Raw genomic sequence first — 15,351 nt, forward strand, 5'->3', positions numbered from 1 at the left:
TAACCTCTACATCACCAGAGGAATAGAGGAGGAGTAAGATAAGTGTACGGCTAAAGGCTATAAGAACTGGCTGTCTCGTGCGTTCGGAAAGCAACATATGTTCCAAAACACCATAAAGTGTAGCATGTTGACCTTCAGTTATTGTCATCAGATCTACAACCCTTGTAGCCTGAATTAATTGATGTGTCTTGCTGACAAATGTATATTTTTTGTGAAAAGAAAAGTTGTGAGTCCTGAAAAGGGGCTGAAATACGGGACTCAAATACAGCTGTGTCTGTCCCGAGCTCACCTGCTGAAATACAGGACTCAAATACAGCTGTGTCTGTCCCGAGCTCACCTGCTGAAATACGGGACTCAAATACAGCTGTGTCTGTCCCGAGCTCACCTGCTGAAATACGGGACTCAAATACAGCTGTGTCTGTCCCGAGCTCACCTGCTGAAATACGGGACTCAAATACAGCTGTGTCTGTCCCGAGCTCACCTGCTGAACTCAAATACAGCTGTGTCTGTCCCGATACCTGACTCAAATACAGCTGTGTCTGTCCCGAGCTCACCTGCTGAAATACAGGACTCAAATACAGACTCAAAAATACAGCTCAAATACAGCTGTGTCTGTCCCGAGCTCACCTGCTGAAATACAGGACTCAAATACAGCTGTGTCTGTCCCGAGCTCACCTGCTGAAATACAGGACTCAAATACAGCTGTGTCTGTCCCGAGCTCACCTGCTGAAATACGGGACTCAAATACAGCTGTGTCTGTCCCGAGCTCACCTGCTGAAATACGGGACTCAAATACAGCTGTGTCTGTCCCGAGCTCACCTGCTGAAATACGGGACTCAAATACAGCTGTGTCTGTCCCGAGCTCACCTGCTGAAATACGGGACTCAAATACAGCTGTGTCTGTCCCGAGCTCACCTGCTGAAATACGGGACTCAAATACAGCTGTGTCTGTCCCGAGCTCACCTGCTGAAATACGGGACTCAAATACAGCTGTGTCTGTCCCGAGCTCACCTGCTGAAATACAGGACTCAAATACAGCTGTGTCTGTCCCGAGCTCACCTGCTGAAATACAGGACTCAAATACAGCTGTGTCTGTCCCGAGCTCACCTGCTGAAATACAGGACTCAAATACAGCTGTGTCTGTCCCGAGCTCACCTGCTGAAATACAGGACTCAAATACAGCTGTGTCTGTCCCGAGCTCACCTGCTGAAATACGGGACTCAAATACAGCTGTGTCTGTCCCGAGCTCACCTGCTGAAATACGGGACTCAAATACAGCTGTGTCTGTCCCGAGCTCACCTGCTGAAATACGGGACTCAAATACAGCTGTGTCTGTCCCGAGCTCACCTGCTGAAATACGGCTGACTCAAATACAGCTCAAATACAGCTGTGTCTGTCCCGAGCTCACCTGCTGAAATACGGGACTCAAATACAGCTGTGTCTGTCCCGAGCTCACCTGCTGAAATACAGGACTCAAATACAGCTGTGTCTGTCCCGAGCTCACCTGCTGAAATACAGGACTCAAATACAGCTGTGTCTGTCCCGACTGCTGAAATACAGGACTGTGTCTGTCCCGAGCTCACCTGCTGAAATACAGGACTCAAATACAGCTGTGTCTGTCCCGAGCTCACCTGCTGAAATACGGGACTCAAATACAGCTGTGTCTGTCCCGAGCTCACCTGCTGAAATACAGGACTCAAATACAGCTGTGTCTGTCCCGAGCTCACCTGCTGAAATACAGGACTCAAATACAGCTGTGTCTGTCCCGAGCTCACCTGCTGAAATACAGGACTCAAATACAGCTGTGTCTGTCCCGAGCTCACCTGCTGAAATACAGGACTCAAATACAGCTGTGTCTGTCCCGAGCTCACCTGCTGAAATACAGGACTCAAATACAGCTGTGTCTGTCCCGAGCTCACCTGCTGAAATACAGGACTCAAATACAGCTGTGTCTGTCCCGAGCTCACCTGCTGAAATACAGGACTCAAATACAGCTGTGTCTGTCCCGTCACCTGCTGAAATACGAGCTCACCTGCTGAAATACAGGACTCAAATACAGCTGTGTCTCACCTGCTGAAATACAGGACTCAAATACAGCTGTGTCTGTCCCGAGCTCACCTGCTGAAATACAGGACTCAAATACAGCTGTGTCTGTCCCGAGCTCACCTGCTGAAATACAGGACTCAAATACAGCTGTGTCTGTCCCGAGCTCACCTGCTGAAATACAGGACTCAAATACAGCTGTGTCTGTCCCGAGCTCACCTGCTGAAATACAGGACTCAAATACAGCTGTGTCTGTCCCGAGCTCACCTGCTGAAATACGGACTCAAATACAGCTGTGTCTGTCCCGAGCTCACCTGCTGAAATACGGGACTCAAATACAGCTGTGTCTGTCCCGAGCTCACCTGCTGAAATACAGGACTCAAATACAGCTGTGTCTGTCCCGAGCTCACCTGCTGAAATACAGGACTCAAATACAGCTGTGTCTGTCCCGAGCTCACCTGCTGAAATACAGGACTCAAATACAGCTGTGTCTGTCCCGAGCTCACCTGCTGAAATACAGGACTCAAATACAGCTGTGTCTGTCCCGAGCTCACCTGCTGAAATACAGGACTCAAATACAGCTGTGTCTGTCCCGAGCTCACCTGCTGAAATACAGGACTCAAATACAGCTGTGTCTGTCCCGAGCTCACCTGCTGAAATACGGGACTCAAATACAGCTGTGTCTGTCCCGAGCTCACCTGCTGAAATACGGGACTCAAATACAGCTGTGTCTGTCCCGAGCTCACCTGCTGAAATACGGGACTCAAATACAGCTGTGTCTGTCCCGAGCTCACCTGCTGAAATACGGGACTCAAATACAGCTGTGTCTGTCCCGAGCTCACCTGCTGAAATACGGGACTCAAATACAGCTGTGTCTGTCCCGAGCTCACCTGCTGAAATACTCATGCAAATACAGCTGTGTCTGTCCCGACTCACCTGCTGAAATACACTCAAATACAGCTGTGTCTGTCCCGAGCTCACCTGCTGAAATACGGGACTCAAATACAGCTGTGTCTGTCCCGAGCTCACCTGCTGAAATACGGGACTCAAATACAGCTGTGTCTGTCCCGAGCTCACCTGCTGAAATATGGGACTCAAATACAGCTGTGTCTGTCCCGAGCTCACCTGCTGAAATACGGGACTCAAATACAGCTGTGTCTGTCCCAAGCTCACCTGCTGAAATACGGGACTCAAATACAGCTGTGTCTGTCCCGAGCTCACCTGCTGAAATACGGGACTCAAATACAGCTGTGTCTGTCCCGAGCTCACCTGCTGAAATACGGGACTCAAATACAGCTGTGTCTGTCCCGAGCTCACCTGCTGAAATACGGGACTCAAATACAGCTGTGTCTGTCCCGAGCTCACCTGCTGAAATACGGGACTCAAATACAGCTGTGTCTGTCCCGAGCTCACCTGCTGAAATACAGGACTCAAATACAGCTGTGTCTGTCCCGAGCTCACCTGCTGAAATACAGGACTCAAATACAGCTGTGTCTGTCCCGAGCTCACCTGCTGAAATACAGGACTCAAATACAGCTGTGTCTGTCCCGAGCTCACCTGCTGAAATACAGGACTCAAATACAACTGTGTCTGTCCCGAGCTCACCTGCTGAAATACGGGACTCAAATACAGCTGTGTCTGTCCCGAGCTCATCTGCTCTGAAATACGGGACTCAAATACAGCTGTGTCTGTCCCGAGCTCATCTGCTGAAATACGGACTCAAATCAGCTGTGTCTGTCCCGAAAATACGGGACTCAAATACAGCTGTGTCTGTCCCGAGCTCATCTGCTGAAATACGGGACTCAAATACAGCTGTGTCTGTCCCGAGCTCACCTGCTGAAATACGGGACTCAAATACAGCTGTGTCTGTCCCGAGCTCACCTGCTGAAATGCAGGACTCAAATACAGCTGTGTCTGTCCCGAGCTCACCTGCTGAAATACAGGACTCAAATACAGCTGTGTCTGTCCCGAGCTCATCTGCTGAAATACAGGACTCAAATACAGCTGTGTCTGTCCCGAGCTCACCTGCTGAAATACAGGACTCAAATACAACTGTGTCTGTCCCGAGCTCACCTGCTGAAATACGGGACTCAAATACAGCTGTGTCTGTCCCGAGCTCACCTGCTGAAATACGGGACTCAAATACAGCTGTGTCTGTCCCGAGCTCATCTGCTGAAATACGGGACTCAAATACAGCTGTGTCTGTCCCGAGCTCATCTGCTGAAATACGGGACTCAAATACAGCTGTGTCTGTCCCGAGCTCATCTGCTGAAATACGGGACTCAAATACAGCTGTGTCTGTCCCGAGCTCATCTGCTGAAATACGGGACTCAAATACAGCTGTGTCTGTCCAGAGCCTATCTGTGTGGGAAACTGTGAGGGCCCAGTTGAAACAATGTTGCAAGTTTGCTGGACCCAGTTGATACTGTTGCAAGTTTGCTGGACCCAGTTGATACTGTTGCAAGTTTGCTGGACCCAGTTGATACTGTCGCAAATTTGCTGGACCCAGTTGATACTGTTGCAAGTTTGCTGGACCCAGTTGATACTGTTGCAAGTTTGCTGGACCCAGTTGATACTGTTGCAAGTTTGCTGGACCCAGTTGATGCTGTTGCAAGTTTGCTTGTGAAAGCTCAAGACAGACAGATAGGGGGAGTAGAAAGATGTGATTGAAAGAACCTGCACCAACTGCCACTTGTTTAAACCATAACATAGGTGTGGGGTGTTGATTTAATTTGGAATAAGCTTTTAATTTCATATTTACCACTGCATCAATACAACATTGCATTTTAAACAAGTAGGAGAGTGATTAAATTAGAGACCCCCCAAAGTTTGACTTTTGTTGCATTAAGGGGAGCTCATGTCTCATTCGGAGGTCTGAGCCCCCCCTGCCTCCCGTAATTTGCACACTGTCCAGGCATGTGGGTTGGTGGTGCAGGTGGCTGCATGGCTTGGTAGATCTAAACTGCTGCAGGATGCTGACCAGGCCTGTAAACTTAAACATAGCCATGACTGTTATAGAGGCCCGGGATAATTTAGGGGCCATTACACTTGGGCCACGTGTGACCCATCCTGTGAAATTGTGCACTTTTTTTGTTAAAGCAATAATTGTCTTTTTTTTGTAAGACCTTGAACAAATTTCAAAGTTGTATGGGACTTCATGAGATTTTAAATGTAGCTAGTATTATATACATAACAAAATGTGATGTGTCTCAAAACTGGGCTGTCAACAGGCTCATCTAGTATTTTTTTTTTTTTGTACTCCCTTGACGAAGGCCATGCAGCCGAAACGCGTCGTTAAAAAAACCGTTGTTTCTATTGAGCATGCCATACTAATAAAGGCATTTTAATTAATTATATGAAGAGTGCCTTGGTCCTTTCTTTTTGAGGCTCATATAGTATGTTGTAAAATGACTGAAGGGCATTTATGGTTTATCAAATGTATGCCCCAAATGAGCTTGTCTTGTGTTTATTTTAGTTTTAAAACTGGGATTACAAAGTGTTCTATAAGTGCCATAAATATTATAAGTAGAATTCTATAAATATTAGTTTGTGTTTATTCAAGACTCTCTCCCACAGTGTGAACTATGAAAAAATGTGTAAACAAGTTATTATAGGTAGCAATTAATCCAACCGTTTGTATGATTCATAAAATATTATGTTTGCGTGTCTATCAATCAAAATAACTGTTTTTTATTCATTATTTTTTATCGTCCTGCGAAATATCCTTTAAAGCGCTATTGCGCTGCTCTTCGACCACTGCGCCAACTTGGCTGGCTGGGAATGGTGGTAGTGGTGACGGGGGCTGCTGCATTGCTGCTCTTTTTATATTTGGAAACTCCGAAAGAATCTCAGCTGGCTTTCATGTGCCGCCTTCGTCCAATAAAACAGAAGAGGGCCTGCCTGCAAGTCGTCTAATCTTGGGCGAGGTGTCACTCATGTTCATTCAGCGGTTGAAGTGCGGGTTTTGGTAACCGCCTCCTTTACGCTTGGAAGGGAGACGAAGGAGGGAGCTTTCTTCGGATCAAAGGCTGGTGTGGCGCTGTTGCCGTAGGATGTGCAGAGTGCAGCCTGCTGCTTTCTTTACGGACGCTTCTTGTATCGTCTGGATATCGCTGATTTCTGGATTATAAATACATTTGATGGGTTTCAATCCCAACTCAATGCAGAGAAATGGGTAAACTTCACTCGAAACATGGTAAGATATGATGTTTTACCGAAAAATGCCACCCCAAATCGTTGATTTGAATGCTCACTTGCGATAATACTTTTGAGTAATGCCTATCTTTATGTTCTCTGTTTCTCTCGACACTTGTCCTGAAAAGCTGCGATTTGTAAACCGAGGGAAAGTCCGGAGGGTGAGTAGCCCATAGGCCTACACTTAGGACAGGCTATACATTTGTTGTCTATATTTTATTATATTTATTCAAAATATACATTGTTAAAAGTATGTCCAGTCTATCATCCCATTTATCCATGCACCAATAATGACCAACTCGTTGACAACATCAGACGAAGTCAAGAAAATTATGAAAAAAAAGCACAATGCTGAAGAAATATGTTACATTGTAACCTAACTATAACATGTTGTTTATATTGCAATAACGCACATTTTCTGTTGATTTCAGGCGACAGTTTTGTAGTTAATGCCTGTTTGGCAAGGAAAGGAATTGACGATTGGCTCGTGAAACAGAAATACTATTGCACGGGTTCGCGGCTTGAGCAACAGGACTGTCACCACACGAATAAGTGCGGCTTGTCTACTCGGGTAAGTTTAAAGAAAAAAAATGTTTAAATAAATTATTATGATTTCAAAAACAAGATTGTTAATCTCAGTTTGATGTTGATACAATGAAGCCTGGACGGTCCTAACTTTCTTAGCTTCCCTTTCGAGGCTAAGCCAAGCAAGGCTGCATTTATTTTTACTAGTCTAAAGTTTAACTGAGTTTATCGGTTGTTTCGAATTAAGTTCATTAAAAAAAATACAATGGTAGATTCTCAGTCACCTTATTGCAATACACCAATGGAACGATAATACCTGATAAATAGCCAACCAAATCTTCAGATGTTGCCTGTTTAATTTTTTCTCAATTCTGCTTTTGACATAGACCTATTCAATGACATTCGCAAGAAATGTTTCTTATTTCTATTTTTTCTGTGCATCATGCAGAAGTTGAAAAGCGAACCAGAAATGTTTTAAAAAGAAAGTAGCAGTGTGTTTAGTTATAGGCTAGTCGAGGGAAAGTTATAAACTAGACTAATAATCTCAATTAAAAAATGGTCAATTATTGATAATATAAAGCTGACATCACACGGATAGTTTGCATATGTATTGTTTTGTTTGTTTAGATAATCTTTATTTGCTTTGTTGGCTAGACAACATAGATAGACATTAATGACTCTCTCATCCAGAAACATGGAAATGATTGAATGCAGTGGCACATTAGAAGTCTCATGCAGGTGTGGCAAGATAAAAGCTGCTATTCAAAATTCAGTGTGCAAGAAGAGGAAGAAGTTTGTGATCTGTGAAAATCTTATCAGTGTGTTAATTTAATTCCATTGCAAACAGTTTGTAAGGATGTTGTGTGTTTTGTGATTCTGGAGAATAAAAGTGTGACATGTTATCACAATGACATTACATTTACATTTAAGTCATTTAGCAGACGCTCTTATCCAGAGCGACTTACAAATTGGTGAATTCACCTTCTGACATGGCTGTTGACAGTACACACTTGGCCCCATATACATGATAGACTAAATATTTAAGAGGGAAAACTTTGTAGAATAGTGTTTAAACCTCTTTCTATTAACAAATCTCTTTCCCACAGGACTGTTCAGTCTTTCAGCCATGTTTGTTTCAACATACAGCATATTCTGGTACAACTTTTTACAAAAGGAGCCCTGACTTGCTACACACTGCTTGCGTTGGTAACTGTCTTATCATCAGACACTTTGGTGCATGGGAACAAATGTCACACCACCAAGAACAGATGCTGCTAAAGTTTATACTCTAGGTAATAGATCACGGCTGAGTTGAAAGCATTGCAGTCTGACAGACCGGTGACAGGGCTGCATTGTAAGGCTAGGATAGAGGTGGTGGAGGTCATGTCTGTTTCAGATTTGTCATCCCGGTAAACACACAGTGGTTGTATCCCAAATGGCACCCGATATCCTATATAGTGCACTACTTTTAACCAGACCCCTCTGGTCAAAAGTAGTGCACTATATAGTGAATAGGGTGCCATTTGGCACGTAACCTGTGTCGAGAGGAGAAATCCTTTCTTGGAAAAGCTTCAGAGGAGCCGGGTGTAAGCCTCTGGTTAGGGATGCTCACTTCTCAAAGGCAGCATTTTTGAGGATTGAGAGCTCATCAAAAAATCCACCAGGACTTTTCCACTTCTCAGCTACTGAGCTCACTCAGCCCACTGGAACAGAGGGAAGCTAATACACTCTGTCCAGCAAAGTGGCCATCATGTTGTGACCACAGACATACCACCATTAGGATGTTTACATGCTACATTTGATGCTGCAGTTGCGTTCAATTAGAATCATGTCACACTATTTAATGGACATTGCATTTCTAGTGAGCTGCTCATGCTTGTGTGCATGAAAAGCCTTGTGTTCACTGAATGAGAGGTGTTCTAACCGTTTGCCGTTGTTTCTCTGGTTGGATTATCCCAAGCATGTATTACCTCAGCACTTTGAAGCTTTGGCAATGCACACAAAGCAATATATCTAAACTGAATCTTTTATGTGATTGCATATGCCTCGTTTTGCGTTGCTTCTTATGATTTATCATTATCTTGTCATTATCATAAGGAAGTGACCGATAGCAGCCCATACCAGACCAGTCTGGTTCATTTCATTTAAATTTCTCTGGTATGAGGAAGACACAGGGATATGCAGGTGAGGAGCCAAGTCAAGGACTCCTTCAGGGAGTGACAATCATCACGCTGGCAAAATAAAGTGCGCAGTTGTTGTGAAGGTGAGAGGCTCTGTTAGCACAGGGAGGTTGACGAGAAAAGCAGTGGGCTGAGATTTTTATGACTTATGCCCAGTTTGTATTGAAGTGCGAGTGATCAAGTGTAGCACTGAGTGCCGTGATGGGGTCAGCCTCAGGTCTGCTTGTTGCATGCACATGGTGTCAAAGCCACTAAGCCTGACATGCTGTCAGGCCTCTAATAAACATCTTCATATTGTAATCGGACCCTCCTTATGACATCATCATCGGGGTAGGAAGGGGTTCGGTGTTCTGTTCCGTGTAGTGTAGCAGCCCTCTGGGCACAGTTAGGGTATCCATGTGCCCTCTTCAGTTCAGCAGATTCACCAGAGGGCATTGTGGGATACATGTGAAAGGGTGGGATTGTTTTGTGGAGCTCTTTTTCATTCCCCAGATGGTGTGAAGTGATATTTGGCCAGGATGGAAAAGGAACCCCGCTGAAAAAGTTGGATGGTTTTGAACAATTTGGGCTCGCAGAGTTTTCTGTTTTATAAATTATTTAATTCTATGTGCCTAATGGCTTTCACAGCGCTGCGGGAAAATTAATAGAATAAGGTGAAATGTGTTCCTGACATCAATATTTATTTGGATGCTTTTCCCTTCGTTTTTTCCCCCCCTTCAACAAAGTAGTCTTTCGAACCTGAATATTTCATTGTAAAGTTTTGAATATTTTGTTTGCTTGCTTTGACATGGCATTTCATGTTTTGTTTATTTAGGGACCATTTGGCATTGTAGATTTTTTTTGACAGTGCTTGAAATGACATAATATTTTTTTAAATAGTGAGATATTTACTAGCATATGTCTTTATAAATGATCTATAACTTAACCTTATCATGAAGCGTTAGCATTACAAAACTTGACAGGAAGTTTGTGGAAGTTACTGCTTTCCATAAGTCGTAGTAAATACCCTAACCCCATAGCATTGTCAAATGAAAAGGGGCTAAAACCTTAGCTAGGTGAGAATGCAATGCAAACAACCCTCTTAGCCTTTGAAAAGCAGCCCATGTTGTATAGGATACATATACTTTATAGGCCGTGTTCTTTTTGCCTCCCGGCTGAACTGGGGTCCCGGAGAATGTGGGTCAGATGGTGGCAGCAGCGGGGAGTCTGAGACTGGAATCCTTTTGATCTGAAACCTCCCAAACCAAACTATCATATTCTTGAAGGGAGAGAGGGGATTACTGCCATAGCCTACCTCCATTAAAATGAAATGCCCATATATGGAACATGTTTGGTTTGTAGAGCTGATTATATTAGCACGGCTGTTATCATTGGTTGAGGTATATATGCATTGAGTTGTGTTATGTGGTAGGGGGAGAGATAGGAAGAGGAGAGACGCCAGAGTCAACTTTTTTTGCATATAGATGATTTCGTTCGTATGTATTATTTGAAATTACAATGTAAGTTAACAGAGCTATTTTATGTGGAACTGAGCAATGAGAACAGCTGGTATTGTCATGTGAGATCCACAACAGGTGAGCTGGGTACATGTTCTCTCCAGACTATGGCCCTTTAAAGATAGAATCCACATTAGGGGAAACAGCGCCACTGTTTGCCCCAGTGCCTTTGTTATTGTTTTTGTTTTGTTGACAAACGGAGGTGAGCAGCATCCAAATGAAATGAGCAGTTTGGTGGGAAAAATTGCAGTACTTAATCTGAAGTTCTATCGCACGTGCAATAATGTCTGAGGGGAAAAAACTGTTTGTTCTTCGCAGTCACTTCTTTGTTGTTGTGTTATTCCAAACAGATGTCAGTTTCACCACTAAGGATTCCAGCTTTAATTCTGACTCTAAGCACAGTTTGTTTTTTATTATGCTGTTTTTATATCTCCCATAACATTTTGTAATTTAGATGATTAAGAAGTAGAGAAGTCAACAGTTTATGATTTGGCAGTTCCAATGCCTGTCTGGTCTGGTTTGTTGGGTCTTAACAAGTCTCTTAGCCCGGGTGTTGAAGGTCTCCTGCCCTCCCCGGTCTTCTCCTGTCCTCTTCAGGCAGTGTTATGAGTTGTACCCTATAAGCCAGCGGTCTGTCTAGGGAATTTGCAATGTGCTGAAAGCAAATTGCAAAGAATTCATTTGATGATTTGTTAAGGCTTTTTCCCCCACACCCTTGCCAAGTAACTTTCCTCCTCCCTAAAGCCCCCTCCCCCATCTCAGCTCTCTCCTTTCCTATTTTCCCTCTCAGGCTCCATCTGTTTCTTGTGTTTACCCTGTGGCCTTGCCTGGTTGTTGCTGATGAAATTCGACTGCATTTGAAGTGGGCCAGGGAGGTGGATATATAGAGGCCCCTCTGTGAGACCTAACCCTCTGTGTAGTAAAAGGAGGCCCCCAGTGATGCTACTGCTGGAGTCGCCAAACCCCTGCTCTGAGCTGACAATTCCAAAGCACATTTTCAAAACCTTCCATCTAAGGCTTAGGTTCTAAACCCATACAAAACTGGGACAAAATATCTTAAGGTACATCTGACAACTAACAGCACTCCGAAATGAATCTCAGAGTAGAACTTCTGCCCAAATCCCTGTGTTTCTCACTGGGTGCCAGCGCTCTGATTTTTGAAGTAAAGCTTTTAAATGTGCTACCCTCAGCCTCTGAGTCTGATAAAAGACATGGCAGTTCTGGCCTTCTTTTCTTACTTCTTCTCCTGTAGAGTTTATTTATTGTCTTCACAAAAGCACAGGGTCCTTGTCTCAGTGCTGAATGCACCTTTCAAATGCAGACTCCTCTCTTTCTTTCTCTCTTTATGTCCTCTCTCTCTCGCTTTCTGTCTTCTGCCCGTGCTGTTCCAACCAGCTGTCTCCCTGCGTGCTGTGAGTGGCAGTGTGTCATATGCCCCTCTCCCACCAGGCCGTACCTCTCCACACCCCCCTGGTGTTGGCCTTTGGAAAGGCTGGGAGAAGTTTGGAGTTGTGGTTTAAGAAAAGAAAGTGTTTGCCTTTGGGGAGAGGGCTGGGGAGTAGGGGTACATGCACCTGGCTCTGTGTTATTCCAATGAGAATGGAAGAGGAAGTCTTGGGTTGTCATTTACGTATCTGGGGGACTGGGAGGGAGAGGAGATGCAGGTGTCATTAATGTCACTTCCCCGAGATCGTGTGTCACAGATTATATAGCTGGAGGAATTTCACTCTATGTGACAATGTGAAGCGGATAACCCTCATTGGGTGTTGTGAATGGGACTGCCAGAAATGGTTTTGGTGAAAGGAGATGATAATGATATGCTAAATGAGGTAGAAATAATAATAATACACAATACACAGATATTAGAACTGTTGGCCCTGTTGTTTTTACAACTTTCTGTTGTGTGTTATGATACATCTCACATGGTTCGCCATTCATTTTAGGTCGAGTATCTTCACAATATTGTTCATTTGTCTCAGTTTATTGTTGGGTTCCATGTCTGTGTGATGTTTTGATCTGATTCTTTATATGTGTAAAAATAGTGATTGAGCATGTGAGTTATGGGGGTGTGCAGGGGGGACGGCATGAGACGTGTATGAGGATGCGCGTGTGTCTGGGATGGGCTGTCCGGATGCACTCAGGAGATCAAAGCAGTCCCTGGAATGTGCTCTGAATCCCCAGGGATTAGCAGCTGAGATTTGGGCTTTGTTTCTCCAAATATCTGCTCACTGTGGAGCTACAAATATCCCAGGATCAATTGTAAGTGTTTATCTTCTCCTCTCTGTTCTCTTATGATGCTTGGCTTTCAGTAGGAGTTGTTTGTATGTTCAGTATGCCAATAGAGATACTTTTTTTGTGTAATTTTAACACTATGGAGCACTGATAGATATTAGTGCTTTTTTCTCTTTGCCTTTTGGTTTGTGACAGAGTTTATAGTTTCCGGTTTTGAGATGGCTTTTCGAATTGATGAGTGCATATTAAGTATCAGTGAAAGGCCTAATTAGCAGATTAACCATCTAAATATAGAGCTAATCACGCTGACATCATCACGCTGAGATGCTCGCTTCTCTTTATCCTTTTGATGTGTGGATGCATCAGACACAGAACAACAGATCTAGAAAGCAAATGTAAATGTAGGATCTTAATTTGAGCCAGTTTCCTACAGCAGGAAAAGAATCCTGCAGCAAAATGAAATGTGGAATATAATTAATGGATTTTTTTTTTAGGAGTTGATACATTTTTCATTACGGTTAATCAAGTCTGAAATTTCAAAATGGAAATTACAAACTTTTTAGAAGCATTTTAAAAACTCAAATACACTACAAGTTTGCATTTCCTGCTTTGCAAAAGAGTGATCAAATTCAGATCCTACATCTATCTGTAAGCTATATCCCCATTTCTGTTTTATACTGGCTGATTGGAAAGGGATGGTCACAGAGAGTGTTGGTAGTAATGGATGTTATATGGGACAGGAAGACTTGGTAAAGATGGCGCGTGTGAGGCAGGACCATGTATAGACTGAGTGGGAGAGAAGGAGAGGGGGAGATTGAGCGGGAAAGAAACTCCTGTAGTGGCGTTGGGTTCCGCTGAGCATTCCATGTGAAGCTCAGTGCCCGTTTTAATCACACACTTAAAAGGCTCTGCTGAAGTGGGCGTTTTAAGCGTTTAAACCCTGAATAATTCTCTCGTTTGTTTGTGGTCCCCCAGTGGGTTGCGCTCCGGCCCATGTAGTAAGCACTGAATAATTTGACTGAGCAGTCAAAGTTGCTGCATGTATACAGCTCTTATAAATAGGACAAGATCTGAATAAAACTGCAATCACACACACACAGTCAGGCACACACACAGTCAGGTGCAGACACACAGTCAGGCACACACTCTCTCAAAATATTCATTTACTTGTTGATTTAGGATTAGTAACAGCAAAATACCAATTTAGTCTACTTCTACATTTGCATGTTTTCATTAGTAGGGTGACACCAATGATCTTCAGTCTACAACTCTTGGAGTTGTTACTCTCTTCTTCAGACACAGGATGACCACTAGAATCCTGTGGTCACTTGAGTGACAGACTGAGATGGAACAGAGGAAGTGGGGCATAGATAAACATTAAACAGCTCTGGGACCATTGTGGCCTCCTCCTGACAGCCGGGGGGGGGGGGGGGGGATAGGCCCTTCCCATGGCGCCTGGGACCCAGGGTGTGTATTTGGGCCTGGATTGTCTGTTAGGGGATGTTTTCGGTCTGGGCTGGAGGGAGCTGGCCTGGGTTAGAGGTGGCCTGGATTGTCTGTTAGGGGGATGTTTTCGGGTTGAGAGCAATCCAAACACTTGACAGGAGCAGGGGGGCCCAGCTGTAAAGGAAGGCCCTGCTCCCTGCTGCTCTCTGGTGTGTTTATGCTCCACAGGTGCCTGAGTGAGGCCCAGAGAGGAGAGGACTTTACCCCACATCACAGCCTGTCACTGGGTCAGGACAACCAGGGAGGAGTCCCTGAAGGCCCATTTGACCTGGCTGTTAACCTTAACCCCATTACTCATGCTAAACACAGGCAGAGGAACCTCAACCGGAAGAGTGCTTAACCAGAGATGGAGTTGGTCTGTGTGAACTCTGAATGGAACAGTGTGAAGTGGCCACAGGCTGTCAAGCATTTAACTGTGACTACTGGTTTGTAGGGGTGTGTGGCTGGTTGGTTCTTCATCCATGGTCTCTGATTGTATTGCCCAGATTGGTTTTTGTTGGTTTGTGTATGCATTTGGTGTATCTGTGTGGATGATTAGGGCAGCTGGGGGAATCTCCTGAGGGCTAATGCCAGTGCTCAGGGGACAGGGATGAGTGTGTAGGAACATCCAGGGGCCTGAGCTGTAGGCCTCCCCACCAGGCAGATGTTAACACATGCCTCACTGTCTTGCGTCTGCTACCCCATTTCAACTCTAATAGCACAACTTTAATTACTAAACACTGTAACATCTATGGGTCATTTCCGCTCCAGAAGCTTGTGTTCTTCTAGCTTAAGTGTACCCAGCCATTGGACTGTGGTGGGCCTAGCTTAGGTGTTCCCAGACATTGGACTGTGGTGGGCCTAGCTTAGGTGTTCCCAGACATTGGACTGTGGTGGGCCTAGCTTAGGTGTTCCCAGACATTGGACTGTGGTGGGCCTAGCTTAGGTGTTCCCAGACATTGGACTGTGGTGGGCCTAGCTTAGGTGTTCCCAGACATTGGACTGTGGTGGGCCTAGCTTAGGAGTTCCCAGACATTGGACTGTGGTGGGCCTAGCTTAGGTGTACCCAGCCATTGGACTGTGGTGGGCCTAGCTTAGGAGTTCCCAGACATTGGACTGTGGTGGGCTTAGCTGATGTTGCATCCCTTTCTGAGGTACACCTGGGGCAGATGGAAATACTGTTTCAAATGCAGTGT

The 15,351-nt window shown here is 44.7% G+C and overlaps 1 protein-coding gene across 1 annotated transcript in view; it reads left to right on the forward strand.

Moving 5' to 3' along the window:
* Positions 1-6,071: 6,071 nt before the first annotated feature.
* The window catches only part of LOC135550968 (protein naked cuticle homolog 1-like), a 39,242-nt gene continuing 29,962 nt past the window's right edge, over positions 6,072-15,351 (forward strand). The window contains exons 1-3 of the mRNA XM_064982282.1: positions 6,072-6,238; positions 6,366-6,398; positions 6,669-6,808. Of these exons, the coding sequence (XP_064838354.1) occupies positions 6,214-6,238; positions 6,366-6,398; positions 6,669-6,808 (198 nt within the window). The 5' untranslated portion in view covers positions 6,072-6,213. The remainder of the gene's footprint in view (positions 6,239-6,365; positions 6,399-6,668; positions 6,809-15,351) is intronic.

This window comes from Oncorhynchus masou, chromosome 1, assembly GCF_036934945.1.
Source record: "Oncorhynchus masou masou isolate Uvic2021 chromosome 1, UVic_Omas_1.1, whole genome shotgun sequence".
In the NCBI taxonomy this organism is placed as follows: Eukaryota; Metazoa; Chordata; class Actinopteri; order Salmoniformes; family Salmonidae; genus Oncorhynchus; species Oncorhynchus masou.